Raw genomic sequence first — 21670 nt, 5'->3', positions numbered from 1 at the left:
TGCTTGAGTTAAATCTCTAGGAGGAAAAAAGAACAAAGGTACAATATCTATAAAGGCCCTACACAAACCCCTATCCGAAACAAATCTAAGTTTTCCATATTATAACTCCTTTTTCTAGAATCATTTCTGCTGCTCACAATGTTTTAGCTTCTCTCGGTGACCAACCATAACTCATTCCTGAGATTAGGATCATGTATCAATTCCCTGGGTAGTCTCCCAGGCACTCCGCCCACTCCTCTGCTCATCCAGTGCTGCAGCTTCCACTAGTATTGTATTGTGCTTATTCCAGCATCTCTCCCATCCTACCTGACCTTGGACACTCGGGGTAAGTGGATTAAGTCTGAGGCACCTTTGAATGCCCAGTTCTCAATCTCCTGTTTGAAAAAAGCTCAAATGTATGCTAAAGAAGTAAACTACTTTTATGCACCAAATCAAAATATTTCTTGAAGGATGACAATGTTTTCCCACCCAGTCTATATTTAAATCATGTAAAACTGGGAGGAATACAACTCAGTCTTAGGGTTCACTAAATTGTGTATTTCAAGAAGATATAATACAGCTGAAAGAAACAGTAGGAACTGATGATGGTAGGAGAGGACAAGAGAGAAACAAATGCTTTAAAAAGAAGGTTGTATATCAAATCTATTCCAAGAACTGGAAGCTGTTTAAGACTGAAGAGTTTTACCAAAACCCTTAAAGAGAGATTAAACTGTAACTGTTTAGCTAGTCACTGACTGGGGCCATCAGGATTCTAATCCTGACTTCACCTTTGACTAGCGAGGTGTCTTTGTACCTGTTATTTAACCTTTCTGAGCCTCAGGGTTGTATGCAGTAACTGAGTAGGTAGGGAAACTTAATTCAGTAATAAAACAACCTGAGACAGTCCTTGTTGCATAGACTAAACTCCAAAAATGGCATGTAACCTATTTATAATTTAAACTGACCTAATATGAATCTTCTCTAGGCCATAAGTGAACTTCTTTTTAAAAGCTTCAGGATTCAGCCCTTGTAGAGAGATCAAGGTAATGACATAAAAGAAAAAGAATCTGGAAGCCATAGGTACACATAATTCCTCTCATGGTGACTACACTTGACCATAGCGTCAAGAAGGAGGCAAAAAGCCTAAGATCCAATACAAAAAGATGTGACCACATTAAACTCCCATGGAACACATTGTCAATGACAAACATAGTTCACTGTTGTTTAATGGAAGTTCTGCCCTTTCCATAATGCAATGAATGAAGATGAAAGTATTAAATTTCAGTACAGAACATAAAAATATCTTAATTTTGGATACAAACTATATCACACTTATAATGGCATATGTATAAGAAACTCATGCCATTTTTACCCCACACTCAGCACTCATCTTTTAATGTTTTGCTTTGTTTTGTTTTTCTTTTGAGGGGCGGGCACTAGGGATTGAACCCAGGGGCACTGCTTTACCACTACATGAGCTACATCCCCAGCCCTTTTTAATTTTTTATTTTGAGACAGCAAGTCACTAAGTTGCTTAGAGCCCTGCTAAATTGCTGAGGCTGGCATCAAACTTGTGATCCTCCTGCCTTAGCTTCCCAAGTCACTGGGATTCTTCCTATTTTTTCTAATAAAAAAAATCCTAGGTACTACCTTTGAATCCTCACTCTTTTTCATTCTGTATATTCATTTCATCAGTTCTGCTTCCCAAATACTCCTTTGGTATCTTCATTTCTTGCTACTAATCTACTCCCCTGCATCCACTGGGTTCCACTGTCTCTTACTTAGAACACTCATCTACAGTAGTTTTCTAATTGGTCTTGTCATACCCATGCCTGTCCCTGCAATCTATTCTTCACACTACAGAAGGTGTAATCTTTACAAATAAAGTCTGACTTTGTCACTTCTCTCCTCATGACATCCCACTGCACTTAGGATTCTAAGACCAAAATCCAAGTCACAGCCTGCAGTACTGGGACTGAGTCTCCCACTTCAACTCACATCATTCCCCCCACCTCTCCCTTTACCCAATGCTCTCCACACTCCAGACTTTGGTGTTCTTCTGCTTCTTCAAACAAGCCAGTTTCCCCACCACCAACACCACCAAGTCTCTATACATGCTGTTCCCTCTGTGTGTAACCTCTTCCATCCCAGTCCTCTCTCAGTTAACACCTACTCATTCTCCAATGCTATTTTCCAGTGTCACTTCTTCAGGGACCCACGAGACTAGGTCAGGGGCCTCTGTTATATGTTCTCATAGCATGATGTCCTTCTTCAGTTTATAATTGTTATTACTTAAGTAACATGTCTCACTCTTCACACCATAAGCTGCAGGAGAGCAAAATCCAGGCCTGGTATGTGAAAAAAGCAGGCACACTCTTATACATCTATGAGTGATACAACTGCATCAACTTCTAGAGGTACGTACAATTCCAAAGCCACATCATTGATAAAACTTCTCAAAAAGGCCTGTTCTTAGAGGAAAACACAATCTAAGGGAACTTGTAAGGATACTAAAAATAATGACTAATAAGACCCAATCTTTGTGACAATTTCAACTTGATCCAAAAGTACGAGTGGCTTACTCATCAAGTAAAAACTTCCACAGTTTCAATATTGCAAAGAACTTCATTTTAACAAGACAACTGTACATTCACTGCTAAAGTGACATATGAATTAAACAGAAAGAAGGCAGCTTTCCTGATTTCCCACAAGCCATGAGGTAAAATGGAAAGAATAATACAAACTTTGGAAATGCAAGCACCTACAATCAAATTCTTACTCTACTGCTCAGCAGTTGTTTCAACTGGGACTAGCTACCTTATCTCCCCCCAAACCTCAATTTCTTTATCTAGGCATTAATTTCTACTTAGGAAACACTGTGAGGTTTAAAAGTTAAGTGAAATCATTTATATGAAAATACCTGGTGCACAGTAAGTTCTGGATAAATAAGTTCCCCCTTTTCCCCCTTCTTTGTAATTCTTTTGTCTTTGATGATTCTTAAATTTAATAATGCCAGGCTTCACCCCAATTAAGAAGATTCCTGTTTTTTCTCTCTTGTTATAACCAACCTGACTTCTATGTCTCCGTAGAATACACCTGCTCAGGTGTTCAAACACCTCAATCTGTGGAACATCTTCCAGATTCCTCACTGTCAAAATGTGTTCCCTTCCTAAGTGCAATATTGCTCATTTGTCTCTCCCTCTGGAAAGACTCTACTTACTCAGCAGATTCTTGGAGAAAACCTATGACATTCTGTAGATTCTTTTCAAGTTGTGTACACTTATCTTATACCTGTGTCATATTTCCAGAGGCCCTCTATAACCTTGGAAAATGAAGATGTAATTCTTCATATCTCAGTTACAAAGAGGCAGCCACTCTCTTGCAGTTAGTACTAACCTGGAGCTATGTAGCCAGGAGCAGCTGTAGCCCCAACAAAAGCTCCCCTTGTCAGAGTTCCTCTTCCTCTGCCCCGAACCGCCTGGACTGCTGCAGACACAGCTGTATTCACGACACCCTTTGCCTATAAAAAGGACATTTTCATCATTGACAGAAAAAAGAGTCATCAGTCTCTCATCTCTTTGATGCACAACCACCATAAGAAACTATGGGCCAATCAGGTGAGAAAATCAGTCATCTGTAACTACGATCTTTGATGTATCACAGGCAAATCAGAGTTGTTCTGAAGAATATGCTAGGCATATAAAAGTATGCAAACAGCTTCTTTTCACTTGAGGGTTGCTCAGAAAAGAGTTCTTATTCTATACACATATTTCAATAGTCAAATTGTATCCAAAGTTGTTTTAGGCCTGACTAAAGTAATTATAGACACATGATACCTAAGTTGGAAAGCACTGAATTTTCTGCCGAGGCAGAAAATATCCCAGCAACAAACTACCTAGAATTACATACAAACCTGAGTGATTAAAAATAGAACAGATCAAGACAGAAAGACCAAAGATATAGACATTAGTTCCTCATCCGTGACCTCAGGAAGGTCATGGATTTTCTTTAAGCCTGTTTGTTCTGCTGTATGTACATGTATGTATTTTTCTATCAATCTAAATAAATACTACCACCAAGACCTCTTCTTGCTCTAAACTGCTATAGGACACTAGGGAAGTCACATCATATCTATTTCTATTTCTATTTCTTTCTCTCTCTCTCTCTCTCTCTCTCTCACTCTCTCTCTCTCTCTCTCTCTCTGGTAGTCTCCCCACTAACTGTAAAATGAGGATAATTATACCCACTTCATTTTCCTTAAAGTAGAAACAGCAACTGAGAGTACAGACATGAAAACAAATTAAAAATTAAAACCGGTAAATTAAGGAGCAAGAGTACATAAGACCATACTAAAACACCCCTTTCCCAAAGACAAAATTTAGGAAAAGAGAATGGTGTCCAGTTTTAATTTAAATATTACAATTATTTTTAGTGCAAAAATGCAATAAAAACTAAACTAGAAACCACTAAGATTCCCTACTAAAAATGAGGTACAAGGAAAGTGGTGCACAGCTTCAAAGCACACTGTCTGATATAGTCAACAAGAATCTTGGAAGAAGATGGAATCAGAGATACACATGTTCATTTGGCATGGAAAAATCATCATTTCTTTGTCCTCCTTAGATAGGTGCTACCTCTGATATGACCAGTCTGAAGACACTTCCAAGGTGAAATGTATCATGCACAGGGACAGTCATTTTCCTCTGCTTGAAATAAACCAACCCACACATCCAAAATAGACTGCTTCTTGGCTGTCAAACACATTGAACACATGAGTTTTATAGTTTCTAGTATGGAAAATTTCTAAAAATGAGTTAACTTCATGTAGACTTTTTTTTTTTTTTTTTTTTAAATACAGCTTAGTTGAAAATAGTCAGGAAGCAACAATCTGGCAGCAGCAAGTAATTCCACCCAGGTCCAACTCCTACTATCAGCAACAATCTTCAATAAATACTTGAACAGTCTGATAAATAATTGAACCTACTAGGCTTTATAAAGCACCAAAATTAACTGACCAAATCCAGGATGTAACTGATGGGAAAAAAATAAAACAAAGCAAAGTAATAATTATTTTTGTGCTTAATCTAGAACATAATTTGTTATAAGAGATTTCAGGAAAAGAAGATCTTATTTTCTATATACATACCACTGTAATTTAACAGCTCTATTTTTATTATTGGGGGGAGGGGGTGCGCACCAGGGATTGACTCAGGGGCACTCAACCACTAAACCACATCCCCAGCTCTATTTTGTATCTTATTTAGAGACAGGGTCTCACTGAGTTGCTTAGCACCTTGCCATTGCTGAGGCTGGCTTTGAACTTGTGATCCTCCTGTCTCAGCCTCCTGAGCCACTGAGCCACAGGTATGCACCACCTCACCCGCTCTATTTTTATTTTATCTTAGTAATTAAATTTGTTTATATTTTGAACCCGAGAATTTAATCAGCATTTGTTACAACTGATACAAGAAGTTTAAATATAAAACAAATGTCTAGATGAATATAAAATTCAACAGAGAAGACCGAGTTTGAAAGGGAACCTCTACCATCACAGCAGTGTGACTACATGCAAATTTCTTAGTTTTCTCTTCTATAAATCAGACAAATTCTATCCTCCTAAAATGGACTTAGCAAAAGTAAAAGGACCTAAATATAATGTTTAACACAGAAGTTTAAATAGCTAAGTTCCTTCTATTAGTCTAAGCATTTTTAATGTCTCACGACATAGTATTTTCAGACATTATACTAGCATTCTCCATAAGACAGAGACTGTCTTATATTGACTTACATATCCCTTTTCCCCCAACACTGACACACAAGATACATGTCCAGAAATACACATATGGGGGCAAGGTACTGAAGATTGAACACAGGGGTGCTTTTAACCACTGTACTGCATCCCCAAACCTTTTTATTATTTATTTTGAGACAACATCTCACTAAATTGCTAAAGCTGACCTTGAACTTGCAATACCCCTATCTCAGACTTCCAAGTAACTAGGATTACAGGCATGCACTACTATGCCCGGCCTAGAAAACACTTTTTAAATTAAGGGACGGAAGAAGCTCATACCCAAAAAGCATGTAAGGAAGAGGTTATCTTTTCCAAATACCCTGAGACAATCCTGGGTCTTTAATGGCACTGACATTCCTAGCCAGTAATTTATACAAGCAACACCATGTCACCCTTTTGCACTGCCCACAGAAGAAAACCCCAAATAAACAATGTAAAAATACACAGTAGAAATAAAGTAGAAGAGGAGATGAAAAGTTAGAAGAAAAGTGAGCCCTAGGCAATCTGTCAGCTCCCTGAGCTAAAAAAATGCTTACACCTACCAAAAGTCCAAATCACCTCAACATTTCACCTCGTCAAGAATTACCCCAATCCTCCAAATAATGCTATCAGCGTCTCTTGTAGCTATATAATTTGCCTTCAAAAGACAGAACAACTGGTCTTGATACGTATTATTCATTAACTAGCCCCTTGACAAACCTGCCAACTAAATGACAAACAACTTCAGAAAAAGGTAAAGCAGCAAGTGTATAGGAAATTATATTTTTCAAAAGTATTGCAAAGATTTAGCTTAACTCATACCTGAGGAATAATCTTCTTTTTCTTATTATTTGCCGCATTGGGTCCAGAAAACAGCTTCTCCAGGGCAGCTAGGGCTGCACTTGCCTTGGCCACTTTCTTATTTGGACCTGCGCCTCTGAATTTCTGTCCATCTACTTCTACCTGAAATTAAGAACACCACTGTGCAATTATCCCATGCAATTCCTCTATGTAGCTTTAATTTAAACTTATCATACCATGGAAAACAACAGTAATCAAATAGTACCAAAAGAACTAATAAGAGTTGTTTTAATTTGCATTTCTCTAATTACTAGAGATGTTGTACATTTTTTCATAATTTATTAATCGCCTGTATATCTTCTTCTGTAAAGTGCCTGTCTGTCCACGCAGCCACATCAATGTTTATAGCAGCTCAATTCACAATAGCTAGACTGTGGAAACAACCTAGATGCCCTTCAACAAACTGTGGCATATATATACAATGGAATATTACTCAGTTATAAAGAATAATAAAATTATGGAATTTGCAGGCAAATGGATGAAATTGGAGAATATCATGCTAAGTGAAATAAGCCAATCCCAAAAAACCAAAGGCTGAATGTTTTCCCTGACAAGTGGATGATGACATATAATGTGGGTGGGGGGTAAGAAAAGAATAGAGGAACTTTAGATTATGTAGAGGGAAATGAGAAGGAATAGGGGTATGAAAAATAGTGGAATAAGACAGACATCATTACCCTATGTACATGTATGATTACACAAATGGTATGAATCTACATTGTGTAAAACCATAGAAATGAAAAGATGTACCCCATTTGTGTATAATGAATCAAAATGCAGTCTGTAAAAATTTTAAAAAAATAATTAGAAAAAAAAGAACCGACAGAGTCTAACAATTTTTTTCATATGTAAGTTCAGGATATCCTAGGTCTATGAGAGGAAAAATAAGACTGGCATGTTAACTAGAAACACACCTCCATTACAAAGCGCTTGTCATGGCTTCCACCAGTCTCTGAGATGAGTTCATACTTGAGACCTCTTCTTTTTTCATTGAGCTCCATTACAGGATTTTTGCCACTTGCTGTGAGGATAGGGCCCTGAGTTCTTACCTAAAAAATACAAAGAGAATCTAGAGGTTCAAATAAGATTTTAAACTATTAAATTTTTTAAAATTATTTATTTGTTCTTTTGAGTATACATGACAGTAGAATGTACTTTGACATATCATACATACATGGAGTATAACTTCCCATTTTTGTGGTTGTACATGATGTGAAGTTATACTGGTTGTGTACAAATTTCTTATTAACACGATTATACTAAAAAGGAAATTCAAAATTTAAATTTAACTTTAAAACCTTTAGGGGCAAGGATGAGTCACTTCTATACACTGAAGGCAAAATATCAAAGGTGTGGAAATCTATAAGCAATAAATGCTGCAGTCAGCCTGCCTTTGAAGCAAGCCTATCCCAAAAGACCAGTATGCAAGTCCAATGGAATATAGTCATGTTATTCCAGGACCATGTAAAGTCTGATCTGTTCTGCTCAGGGCCTAAGAAATACACATTTAAGTGATTTAAAAGGAGAACAGAACAACTGGGATTCATATGATGCTACAGGATTCACTGGTTTTCACCTTTAGGGTTAGGAAGAAATAACTCAAATTGGAATGTGGAAGGGAAATATTACTATAAACCCCTCAGTTTCTAAACAGATTTAAGAGCACCTATATGTAAAATCAGTAGACTACAGACTGTGGATTCTGAAATTTTAAAATAATAATGGCATCATTCCTTGTCCTATAGGAGCTAGAGTATACTGGAAAGAACAGAGCTAATCACTGCAAAACAATGTATGTTAAAGAACAGATGCATGCTGTGGAAACACAGAAGAGATCACTTTTTAGAGCAATGAGGACAGCTTTTTTGGAAGTAACATGTAAGCCTGACCTTAAAGGGTAAGTACCAGGCTATCCTCAGGAGGAATAAGGAGAAAGGGAATTCTGGATGGGAGAAACAGCAATGTAAAGGCCCAAGAGAGGCAAAGAACATTTGTTTGGAGAAAGATGGGAATAACTCCAACATACGGCAACATACAGCAGTGAGGAGAGAAAGCTAGTGTACTAGGACCTGAATAGGGTCAAATCACATAGGACTTTGTATGCCAGCAAATGAGCCTTGACTTTATAATGGACAATCTGGAAGCCAGTGAAAGAGTTTAACCTGGCAACTGACATGAGGAGACTTGTGTTGTAGGAAAATCACTCTAGCAGTGGTAAAAAGCACTGGCTTGAAGGAGGATGTGATTACAAGTGGGGGCAGGGGGAGTAATTCACGTAAAAATGTGAAGATTCAAATGAAGACAGAGACTAGCACCAAAACATAACAAAACAAAAAAAATGCTGTGATTATAATTTTGAGAAAAGAAGGAACTAACAGACTGAGTACTCTTTGAGATCAGAAATCATGTCTGTATAATTTCACTTTAGTAATTGCTCAAGAAATACTGAACAAACAAAATGCCCAGAAGTATGATGATGCATATAAATCCAACGAATATCAAGAGTTTCCTAATAATGTACTCTGTTGATCAGTAAGCAGTTGCTGCTACAGAAGTGAAACAATGGACAATTTTCAAGGAAAGTTTAATAAACATTCCTGGGTCTTTTGCAATAAACATTTGTTCATGATCGGTTTTCATAATTCATATTTTGAAATTTTCATGGCCATCTTTTAAAGACCATGAGTAATTATTAAAACCAGGTCTATACTAAGCACTCTCTGCTTCCCAAACCTAAAATCACTTTTATAAAAATGAGTCCAGACAAAAAAAAGTGTTTGATTTTTAGGGCTAGAGATGTAGCTCAGTGGCAGAGTGTGTGGCTTAGCATGTGTGAGGCCCTGCATTCACACACATGACAAAATTTGTTTTAATCAGTAATCAGTTCCTAAATAAAGAAATAAAAACTAAGGACTTTTGCTCCCTCCCATTACCACATCAAAGAGAAACAAAGTATAGACGCAGTAGCTAACAAAACCTCCATATACTCACATGGCTGCTCTTAATGCAGCCCACCTCCCTCTCCCTTCCCAATTGCTTGTGTACTTAATGGTCTGAACCTTGTAATTTACAAGGCCTTTCTTCTCTTGATATACAGTGCCAGCAAAACACCACCTAGCCCTGTGCTTTCCACAGCCAGGTGCCACGTCTGTTCTCCACAGTATTCCATGGAGAGCCCAGTGTGTCTTTCTCAGGCTTCAGCCCCATCAGTCCTCTCCATACTGGCCCACTTGACACTTTTCAAACATGTACTTTCATTTCCAGGTCTTTACACCTCCTCTTTCTTCAGGCATAATTTCTTCTTTCCACCTTTCCCCACATGGCAAAACTCACCATCTACAACCTTGCTCACATTGTACTACCTCTGATTTTACATAACTCTGTGTAAGTGTTTGTGGCAGTCACATAACCATTTCCTTCTTTGAGATTTCACCTTATGTATTCATTTTGCAATCATAATACTTATCACATTATATTATCAGTTGTTATAAACATGTCTTTCTGCCCTTCTAGCCTGGGAGCATCTTCAGCCTCTGGAAACAAGATCTTGCAGCATCTGCAGGTACTAAAGGGGTTTATGGACTGAAATAATTAGTATGTTAAATAACAAAGTATCAAGGTACAAGTTCTACTTAGGATGTTTTGTTCAGTTTTTGGTGTTTTTCTTCTTACAAATGACAAAGTTTAAAAAAAAAAAAAAATTAAATGCAAGTTCTTGCTGTTACTCCAAAGCCAATTTCCTTTACAGAGAATGAAGTAAATGAGGGTTACATGAATCCCTCAATGTGCTGACTATCCACAGTACTTGAATTCTGTCCTCATTCTATTATCTGTGTTGATAAGGTCACACGTCAGGATTTCCTCAGATTCTAAGGTACATTCTGAGTCAGGCTATGCCCCCTCCTTTAGGGTTGTACAAACTAAAAGACAACACAATGCCCCCACAAACACACAGAGCTTTAGCACACACAAAATAATCTCAAGTTGCCTCCATTAGATCTTTTCATTTTCTGCCCTTCAGTTAGTGCTGATACTCTTGATATGTTACAATAATGACATACCAGAAGCATATTCCAAGGCCAGTTAACAGGGAAATACTTATTAAGTTATGGTATCCATGTGTTATGCAGTATATAGTTATGCTGACAAATATTTTTAGGAAAAAATATCAAGATTTAAAACTGCAAGAAAATAGGACCATCTTCATAAAAATATTCATGAAATAAATCTAGATGAAAAATAAACCAAAATATTGATGATATCTGGCCCTAGGATTTTCTTATTTATTCTTTTTCACATCTTTTAAGTTTTCTACATATGTACTATATTACTTTTTTTCTAAGGGAACAGACACACACACACACACACACACGTAAGTATACCTCTAAGGTACTGGAGGTTTCAGTTGTAGAATTTCCAGTATTATTGCTTGAGTTTGAAGACACTGTTTCATTTTTGCTTTCATTGTCTGATTTTTCATCGGAACTCATACATTCAATATCTGCATCAAAACCTGTTGGATATCCCATTGCCTGTAATACCTGTGAAAATCACATTAAGGTACAGTTAGTTTTATTTAAATACCAGAGATCACAGAGAATAGATGTATAATTGAGAAGAAAAGTTTCAAATTCATAACATTTTGATTCATAAAACACCTTTGAGGAAGAGCAAGATTGTGCTAAATCTATAAATCCTCGATTAAATAAGGTGCACCAACCAGGGTATTGCTGTAGGAAAATGAGTAAACCTCCTCTGAGTAATCAGATCTAAACACAGAATTACAGAAATGCAAACCTGAGGTTGTTCCTAGTTCATTTAATCTGAATATGAGAGGTAGCAAAAATAAATACCACAAGCAGGTTCAACTAATGAGATGAGAAGGAAAGTAAAACAGTATATTGTCAAGTATGCTGGACTCAAAAAGACCCAAGAGTCTAATTCTATAGTTCTTTCTCCTCTACTCCTTAATTTTCCAATCTGCAAAACAGGAAGACTGGATTAGCTGGTCTCTAGATTCTATGACTCAGGCTAGGGGTATAGCTCACTAGTAGATCACATGCCTAGCATATGCAAGGCCTTCAGTTTGATCTCCAGAATCACAAAAAACAAAGACAACAAATTCCATGAAGGGAAATTGGCCCAGAAAGGGAATCAAGAATTTTTTTTTACCTTTGAACCAATTTGTCTATTAATTACAAATAACATCTAAAGCTTTCTACTTATTGACTCTGCATTCAACTTAGAAAAGATTGTCTCTAGGTTTACTCTCCATATTAAATGAGTCAAGCACAATTCTTAGCTTGCATTTCCATCCCTCCCTCTCAAGGTTTATTAGTTTATGACGACTTCCACTGTTCAAGCTAATAATGTTTCTATCCAAAGCCTGGGATTTTTCATACTTTCCTTGAAATAAAGCATTCAGAAAAGTGGGTGTTTGTGTCTGTGTGCACACACATGTATCTTTTAATACCTCCTTCCAGGTTATACAGCTTTTTACATATTTCTAAAAGAATATATCCACTAGCATCTTTATAAGCATCCATCCAAATAGCTTGATACTACTTTGTTGGTTACTAATTAAAGCTTTACTTTAATAGTAATCAATTGATGGTGCTGGGGATGGGAACCCAGGGCTTTGCGACACTAAGCACAAGCTCTACCACTAAGCTGTATCTCCAGCCCTTAAAGCTTTATATCAAAAAAATGTAGGAAAAGATTCCTCAAGATCCCTGTATTTGTTTCAGCTTGTAACTGTTTCAAGTTGGAGTATAAAGTACTGTCATATTTCTTTATTGTACCAACGATACTTAGTAATGTCTCAAAAAAAATTATGGTCATAAGAATGAGAAACCAGATTTCACAGAAACTGGCATCATGTGTAAAGTATTTGGCCAGTATAAATAAAAGTGTTGTTACTCTAAACAAAAAACAAACAAAAAGGTGTAAGTAGAACTATGTACCAAGATAACTTGAAATTAATTCATCCAATTATATGAAGACCCTGAGATTCTAATCATAAATTCCATGTATTTATTTGGGAGTAGTCAAGAACCCTTTTTTAACATCTTGAGTTCTAAAAGTACTCAGGTAGCACTTAACACTAAGTACACTAACATCATTTGGTTATATGTTCACAATATTTTATAAAGAAAATACCTTCTTTACTGTCTGAATCCTGAAAATATGCTCTTCCTGAGAAATCTCAACTCAAAGAGCTTGCAGCCCAAAATTAACACTAGTATTGCAGACTGCAAGTCAAAAACCATGCATCACAAATCTGATTTGTTTATACCAACAAAAATTCCTGACAATGTTTCCCAACTTAACAGACAACTAAAACAGTCTAATGTAAAGTATTTAACACTTCTCTCCACCCTTCTCACGTTATCAGACCTTTACTTACTTATTATAGCAACATATTTCAATACAGTTACAAAGTTTATATATTATCTTTCAGAAATATGAATCCATTTTCAATGCAAATAGATATTCAATAATTATTTTAAAATTTCAAATTAAGTCATTTTTCTATGAACACACATTTTAAGAGTATTTACTAGTATATATGCTACAGAAGTTGAAAAAGTTAAAAGCTTTCAGATCTCAGGAACTGACAAAAACTCTACTTGACCAAAATCTACACAGGATCCTGTGAGCCACTTTTTTAACTCAGCCCCATCCTCAGTCCTTGTCCTTAAGAACAAAGCCACAGCAAGATCCTGCCAAGTTGGTTTTGCCAGAATTCCCCACCTTCAATATCTGTTAAAAATTACCTCAGTCCCACCCAAGTGATATCTGATTATCCTGGCCGGACTTCAGCAAGAATCCTGTTAAAGTTTATTCAGCCAAAAATCCTCCTTTACCCCTGATGCTGCTTCTTAGTAATTTTCCATTCATGGATCCCTCCCTTGTCCTTGGCTAACAAACCTCCACTTGTCTACTATCCTCAAACTTGAACTGAGTTCTATGCTAAGGTCCCTTTCCCCATTGCAATAGTTACTAAGTAGAATTTATTTTTGCCACTTCCACAACGGTTCAGCTCAACTTTTCTGATGGAATCAAAATTTGTTTGGAATCAGTATTAAAGTCAAAAGAGAATATACCAAAGAAAAGTAAGTGTCTATCAGGTTTAAAACTAATAAACACATTAACTGAGCTCAAAAAATCACCAGAAAATTTACGTAAACAAAGTGACTAGGTAAAAAACCATATTCTTGAGATCCAAGATGGCGGACTAGAGGGAGGCTACATTCCTTGTCACTCCATAACTCCGGTTTCAAGCAGAGGATATCTGTTTCTTGGTGAGGCAGTTTTTGCTGCTTATAGATCCCCTGCTGTTTACCCCATTTGTCTGCTGTGATCACCTGCAGTCTGCCAGCATATTGACGCCTTTTTTGACTGCAGATTGCTCACTGTCAGGCGTCTATCATCCGCCATTTGCCTGCCTCTCACCTGTCCATCTCCTGCCTTACACCTATCCATCACCCAATGCACGAGATTCGCCTCCCGATCGTCAGCCAACAGTCAGCAAACTGATCGCTGACCGCCAGTGGAGCACCAGTTGCCTGCTGTTGCCTGGAAGTTCATTGTTATAGTACCTGCAGGTTTGATTACATGTGGCTACCGCCATTTTGAGACAGCAGCCAGGCCCCGTAGGACCCCTGGCCGGACTGACTGAGCCCCATCTCCAGGATACCTCAGCCTGACCGATCACTCCCTGCCTCTGGGGCCCTCACATCGACTGACTGCTCCCTGCCGCCAGGACCCCCAGACCAACTGACTGCACCCGGCCTCCAGGATCCCACAACACCACCAAACACACTGGACCTCCAGGACCCCTGCCTGACCAACTGCATCCCACCTCCAGGACCTCCAGCTGACCATGTCCACCCCTGAGCTGCAGCTCCCCATTTGCCAACACATTTCGAAGCCAGAGTGGCCACCTTGGATAATGCTGGAAGCCTTAGTTCCGATCTTTAGGTGGGGCAAAACCCATCCTGAGACGCCTGCTGGAGGCTTGAAGCTCATTGTCAGGTACCTCTCATGCATCAGGCTACTGAACACTGGGAGGTTTCATTACTATATGACTGTTATACCGTAGATTTTCTTTTTTCTCCTTATTGAAAAAATTTAAGTTTTCAATTCTTTACTTTTCTTGCTCTCTTTTCCTTTTGTTTACCTGTTCCCTCAGAGTCTCTTTCTCCCTTTTTTGCATGCTAATATCCAATTTCTTTTGATTATACTCTCACCCTTTCTATTTTCTAGAACTTCTGTATATTCTTTTCTTATCCCATTAACAGCCACATTCTACATCCCTCTGCATCCTCTTTGTCCTCCATTTGAAACTGCAGACCTTACTGCAAACCTGTTTATTTTACCAAAGATAATATTTGAACTCATTCTGTTTATTATGACAATTTTGTTATTGTCCTCATAGGGGCTATTTGGTCTAGGATTGCACAGTGTCTGAATTGGGCACTGCTAATATTGATCTCCCCTTAAAGAAAGGGTTTAGGAAACCTATAGGGCCACTATAAGCCTATAGGGGGAAATCTGTAATACCCCAGATCTGCACTGCTAGAGGGGAAGATACATGAACAACATGAAAAAACAAGGGAAGAAAGTGATCCAGACAAATCTAGATTCTATATTAATAGAATCCAATCATAGTACGTTAGAAGAAATGTCAGAAAAGGACTTCAGATTATACATGATTAAGATGATTCACGAAGCAAAGGATGAGATAAGAGAGCAAATGCAGGCAATTAATGATAATACCAATAAGCTGAAAGAGCAAGTGCAGGAAGCAAAAGATCATTTCAACAAATATATAAGAGATTCTCAAAAGAAACCAAACGGAAATCCTTGAAATGAAGAAAACAATAAACCAAATAAAAAACTCAATGGAAAGCATCACCAAAAGACTCGACCACTTGGAAGTCAGAACCTCAGACAATGAAGATAAAATCTTTAATCTTGAAAATAAAGTTGCCCAAACAGAGAAGATGGTAAGAAATCATTAACAGAATCTCCAAGAACTATGGGACAACATGAAAAGACCAAATTTAAGAATTATTGGGATTGAGGAAGGCACAGAGATACAAACCAAAGGAATGAACAACCTATTCAATGAAATAGTATCAGAAGATTTCCCAAACCTGAAGAATGAAATGGAAAATCAAATACAAGAGGCTTACAGAACACCAAATGCACAAAATCACAACAGGTCCACACCAAGACACATTATAATGAAAATGCCTAACATTCAAAATAAAGATAGGATTTTGAAGGCCAGGAGAGAAAAGCATCAGATTACATATTGGGGGAGACCAATATGGATAGCAGCCGACGTCTCAACCCAGACTCTAAAAGCTAAGAAGGGCCTGGAACAACATATTTCAAGCTCTGAAAGAACATGGTTGCCAACTAAGAATCCTATACCCAGCAAAACTAACCTTCAGATTTGAAGATGAAATAAAATCCTTCCATGATAAACAAAAGTTAAAAGAATTTACAAATAGAAAGCCTGCACTACAGAATGTTCTCAACAAAATATTCCATGAGGAGGAAATGAAAAACAACAATGTAGGTCAGCAAAGGGAGGAACTACCTTAGAGGAAAACCACTCAAAGGAGAAACCAAGCCAACTTAAGAAACAGAAATAAGCCAAATGACTGGGAATACAAATCATATCTCAATAATAACCCTGAACGTTAATGGCCTAAACTCATCAATCAAAAGACATAGACTGGCAGAATGGATTAAAACGAAAGACCCAACAATATGCTGCCTGCAACAGACTCATCTCATAGAAAAAGACATCCACAGACTAAAGGTGAAAGGATGGGAAAAAACCTACCACGCACATGGACTCAGTAAAAAAGCGGGGGTTTCCATCCTTATATCAGATAAAGTGGACTTCAAGCCAAAGTTAGTCAGAAGGGATAAAGAAGGATATTTCATACTGCTTAAGGGAACCATAAATCAGGAAGACATAATGATAGTAAATATTTATGCCCCAAACAATGGTGCATCCCTGTACATCAAACAAATCCTTCTCAATTTCAGGTGTCACATAGACCACAACACAATAATTCTGGGTGACTTTAACGCACCGTTGTTACCACTAGATAGATCTTCCAAAAACCAACCAAAGAAACCATAGAACTCAATAACACAATCAATAACCTAGACTTGATAGACATATATAGAATATTCCATCCATCAACGAGCAGATTCATTTTCTTCTCAGCAGCACATGGAACCTTCTCAAAAACAGACCATATGTTATGCCACAAAGCAGCCCTTAGGAAATGCAAAAAAATAGAGATACTGCCTTGTGTTCTATCAGATCATAATGGACTGAGAGCAGAAATCAATGACAAAATAAAAAACAGAAATTACTCTAACACCTGGAGACTAAATAATATGCTATTGAATGAAACATGGATAACAAAAATTATCAGGGAGGAGATAAAAAAATTCTTAGAGGTCGATGAGAATGACGATACAACATATCAAAATCTCTGGGACACTATGATAGTGGTACTAAGAGGAAAATTCATTATATGGAGCACATTCCAGAAAAGAATGAAAAGTCAACAACTAAATGACCTAACGTTACAGCTCAAAGCCCTGGAAAAAGAAGAACAGGATGACAACAAAAGTAGGAAATAATTAAAATCAGAGCTGAAACCAATGAAATTGAAACAAAAGAAACAATTCAAAAAATTGACAAAACAAAATTTGGTTCTTTGAGAAAGTAAACAAAATAGACAAACCCTTAGCCACACTAACAAAGAGAAGGAAAGAGAAAACTCAAATTACTAAAATTCGTGTTGAAAAAGGAAATATCATGACAGACACCACTGACATATAGAACATAACGAGAAGCTACTTTGAAAATCTGTATTCCAACAAAATAGAAACTACTGAAGACATTGACAAATTTCTAGAGACATATGCTCCTCCCAAACTGAACCAGAACATACACAATTTAAACAGATCAATATCAAGCAATGAAATAGAAGAAGCCATTAAAAACCTACCATCCAAGAAAAGCCCAGGACCAGACGGCTTCTCAGCCGAGTTCTACAAGACCTTCAAAGAAGAACTCATTCCAATACTTCTCAAAGTATTCCAGGAAATAGAAAAGGAGGGTACCCTACCAAACTCATTCTATGAAGCTGATATCACCCTCATACCCAAACCAGGCAAAGACACATCAAGGAAAGAAAATTTTAGATCAATATCCTTGATGAATATAGATGCAAAGATCCTTAAGAAAATATTGGCAAACCGTATCCAAAAACATATTAAGAAAATCGTGCACCACGATCAAGTGGGGTTCATCCCTGGTATGCAAGGATGGTTTAACATCCGTAAATCAATAAACGTAATCCATCATGTCAATAGACTTAAGGATAAGAATCATATGGTTATTTCAATTGACGCAGAAAAAGCATTCGACAAAATATAACACCCCTTCATACTCAAAACACTAGAAAAAGTAGGGACAGTAGGAACATACCTGAACATTGTAAAGGCTATTTATGCTAAGCCCATGGCCGACATCATTCTTAATGGAGAAAAACTGAAACCATTCCCTTTAAAAATGGGAACAAGACAGGGATGTCCTCTTTCACCACTTCTATTCAACATTGTCCTCGAAACTCTAGCCAGAGCAATTAGGCAGACCAAAGAAATTAAACAGATACGAATAGGAAAAGAGGAACTTAAGCTGTCACTATTTGCTGATGACATGATTCTATATTTAGAGAATCCAAAAACCTCCTCCAGAAAACTTCCAGATCTCATCAATGAATTCAGCAAAATAGCAGGCGATAAAATCAACACGTATAAATCTAAAGCATTTTTATACGCAAGTGACGAAACAGCTGAAAGGGAAATGAGGAAAACAACCCCATTTGCAATGGCCTCAAAAAAATAAAATACTTGGGAATAAATCTAACCAAAGAGGTAAAAGATCTCTACAATGAAAACTTCAAAACACTGAAGAAAGAAATTAAGGAAGACCTTAGAAGATGGAAAGATCTCCCATGTTCTTGGATAGGCAGAATTAATATTGTCAAAATGGCCATACTACCAAAAGTGCTATACAGATTCAATGCAATTCCAATTAAAATCCCAATGATTTTTACAGAAATAGAGCAAGCAATCATGAAATTCACCTGGAAGAATAAGAAACCCAGAATAGCTAAAGCAATCCTTAGCAGGAAGAAATCAAACAGGAGGTATCAAAATACCAGAACTTCAACTATACTACAAAGCAATAGTAACAAAAATGGCATGGTATTGGCACCAAAATAGACAGGAAGATCAATGGTACAGAATAGAGGACATGGACACAAACCCAAATAAATACAATTTTCTCAGACAAAGGTGCCAAAAATATGCAATGGAGAAAAGATAGCCTCTTCAACAAATGGTGCTGGGAAAACTGGAAATCCATATGCAGCAGAATGAATCTGAACCCCTATCTCTCATCCTGCACAAAAATCAACTCACAATGGATCAAGGACCTTGAAATCAGACCAGAGACCCTGCATCTTATAGAAGAAAAAGTAGGTCCAAATCTTCAACATGTTGGCTTAGGATTAGACTTTCTTAACAGGACTCCCATAGCACAAGAAATAAAAGCAAGAATCAATAACTGGGATAGATTCAAAATAAATAGCTTTCTCTCAGCAAAGAAAACTATCAGCAATGTGAAGAGACAGCCTACAGAGTGGGAGAAAATCTTTGCCACTCATATTTCAGATAGAGCACTAATTTCCAGAATATATAAAGAACTCAAAACACTCTACACCAAGAATACAAATAACCCTATCAACAAATGGGCTAAGGATATGAACAGACGCTTCACAGAAGATCTACAAGCAATCAACAGATATATGAAAAAATGTTCACCATCTTTAGTAATAAGAGAAATGCAAATCAAAACTACCCTAAGATTCCATCTCACCCCAATTAGAATGGCAATTATCAAGAATACAAGCAACAACAGGTGTTGGCGAGGATGTGGGGAAAAAGGTACACTCATACATTGCTGGTGGGGATGCAAATTAGTGCAGCCACTCTGGAAAGCAGTGTGGAGATTTCTTAGAAAACTTGGAAGGGAACCACCATTTGACCCAGCTATCCCACTCCTCGGCCTATACCCAAAGGACTTAAAATCAGCATACTACAGAGATACAGTCACATCAATGTTCATAGCTGCTCAACTCACAATAGCCAGACTGTGGAACCAACCTAGATGTCCTTCAATTGATGAATGGATAAAGAAACTGTGGTGTATATATATACAATGGAATATTACTCAGCTATAAAGAATAATAAAATTATGGCATTTGCAGGCAAATGTATTAAATTGGGGAATACCATGCTAAGTGAGATAAGCCAATCTCAAAAAACCAAAGGACAAATGATCTCGCTGATAAGCGGATGATGACACATAATGGGAGGGGGGGCAAGAATGGAGAAAGGAGGGACTGTATAGAGGGAAAAGAAGGGTGGGAGGGGTGGGGGGAAAATAACAGAATGAATCAAACATCATTACCCTATGTAAATGTATGATTATGCAAATGGTATGCTGTTACTCCATGTACAAACAGAAACAACATGTATCCCATTTGTTTACAATAAAAATAAATTTAAAAAATATTACATATATAATTATTTAAATTCTGTGAGCCCAACTTGAAAAAACAAATAAACAAAATAAGAACTGGAAATAAACCAATATATAAAAATACTCACCTATGCCTCAAAAATAATATATTTTTAGTTGTAGATGGACACAATACCTTATTTACTTATTTATATGTGATGCCGAGGTTCAAGCCCAGTGCCTCACAAGTGCTACACAAGCACTCTACTACTGTGCCACAAATGCAGCCCCAAAACTGACAAATTTTTATTTACTTTTTTCTGTATTTTCTATACTTCATATAATCAATGTATACCATTTCACACACACAAAAAAAAGAAAAATTTTATGATCCAAAGTAACTGAAGTTTTTGTTATTGGTATGAAAATGTGAAAGATACTATTAATTTACTCCAGGAAAATAAGTACTTTATTTGGAACATAAAATAACAAAGCATTGTTGAGGAAAAGAAGTACAGTACCTTCACTGCTACGTGAAGTTTTGCTGTTTTCTTGGATGGTCCTGAGGCTTCGTATGTTGTGCCATCCACATCTACAGACATTGTGAAGACTGGGGCATGGACAGGACCAGACTGAGACAAGAGCTTATACTGAAGCCCAGGCCTGATCTGATTTAGCCTCATTAGTGCATTCATAAGGTCTATTGCTTTACTATCCAGGACTATTAAAGAAAAAGAAATGAGAAATTAACTACAAAACCATTTTGTTTCAAGGTATATAAGTCTACCAGTTTTTTATGGGAATTTCAAGACACATACAAATTTACTTCACTTCATAAATAGTTCTAAAATGAATTATTATGCTAACATCACTGTAAAACTAACATGCATTACTATATACATTAATTTCCACTTGTCTATATTAATGTGTCTTAAGTAATGAAGCTTAGAAACTTGGGAAAATTGTTCCATGATCAATTTCTCAGTGAAGAGTTTTCCTTTTTTCAGGGGTACTGGGGATTGAGCCCAGGGATTCTTGCATGATACTGCAAGCACTTTAACACTGAGTCACATACATTCCCAGCCATGTCTTTAATATTTATTTTTGAAAAAAGGCCTCAGTCATCCACCCAAGCTGATCTTGAACTTGCCATCCTCTGCCTAAGCCTCCCAAGTAGCTGGGACTAGAGAAGTACCCCACTTGAGATCTTATTCTTAAAACTCTAATCAAGGGCTGGCACTGGGGCTCAGTGGTACAGTGCTTGCCTAGTATGTGTGAGGCACTGGGTTTGATCCTCAGTACCACATAAAAATAAACAAATAAATAAAATAATGGTACGAAAGATGAAGTTAATAACCTTTAAAACAACAACAATAAAAATCTCTAATCAGGGCTGGGGAGAAAGCTCAGTTGGTAGAGTTCTC

At 37.2% G+C, this 21670-nt stretch overlaps 1 protein-coding gene across 4 annotated transcripts in view; it reads right to left on the bottom strand.

Moving 5' to 3' along the window:
- Positions 1-21670, bottom strand: part of Strbp (spermatid perinuclear RNA binding protein) — a 151430-nt gene that overhangs the window by 23744 nt on the left and 106016 nt on the right. For all 4 annotated transcript variants that reach the window (XR_007105055.1, XR_007105056.1, XM_047525845.1 and 1 more), the window contains exons 12-16: positions 20768-20967; positions 10996-11154; positions 7528-7662; positions 6575-6715; positions 3376-3499 (exon numbers count right to left, since the gene is read on the bottom strand). Coding sequence is in view for 2 of the 4 variants with exons in the window: in XM_047525845.1 (XP_047381801.1) it covers positions 3376-3499; positions 6575-6715; positions 7528-7662; positions 10996-11154; positions 20768-20967 (759 nt within the window). In the remaining 2 variants the exon portion in view is untranslated. The remainder of the gene's footprint in view (positions 1-3375; positions 3500-6574; positions 6716-7527; positions 7663-10995; positions 11155-20767; positions 20968-21670) is intronic.

This window comes from Sciurus carolinensis, chromosome 14 (genome assembly GCF_902686445.1).
Source record: "Sciurus carolinensis chromosome 14, mSciCar1.2, whole genome shotgun sequence".
Classification (NCBI taxonomy): domain Eukaryota; kingdom Metazoa; phylum Chordata; class Mammalia; order Rodentia; family Sciuridae; genus Sciurus; species Sciurus carolinensis.
Note: the sequence above shows the minus strand (reverse complement) of the source record. Positions and strands in the feature narration are given on the sequence as shown.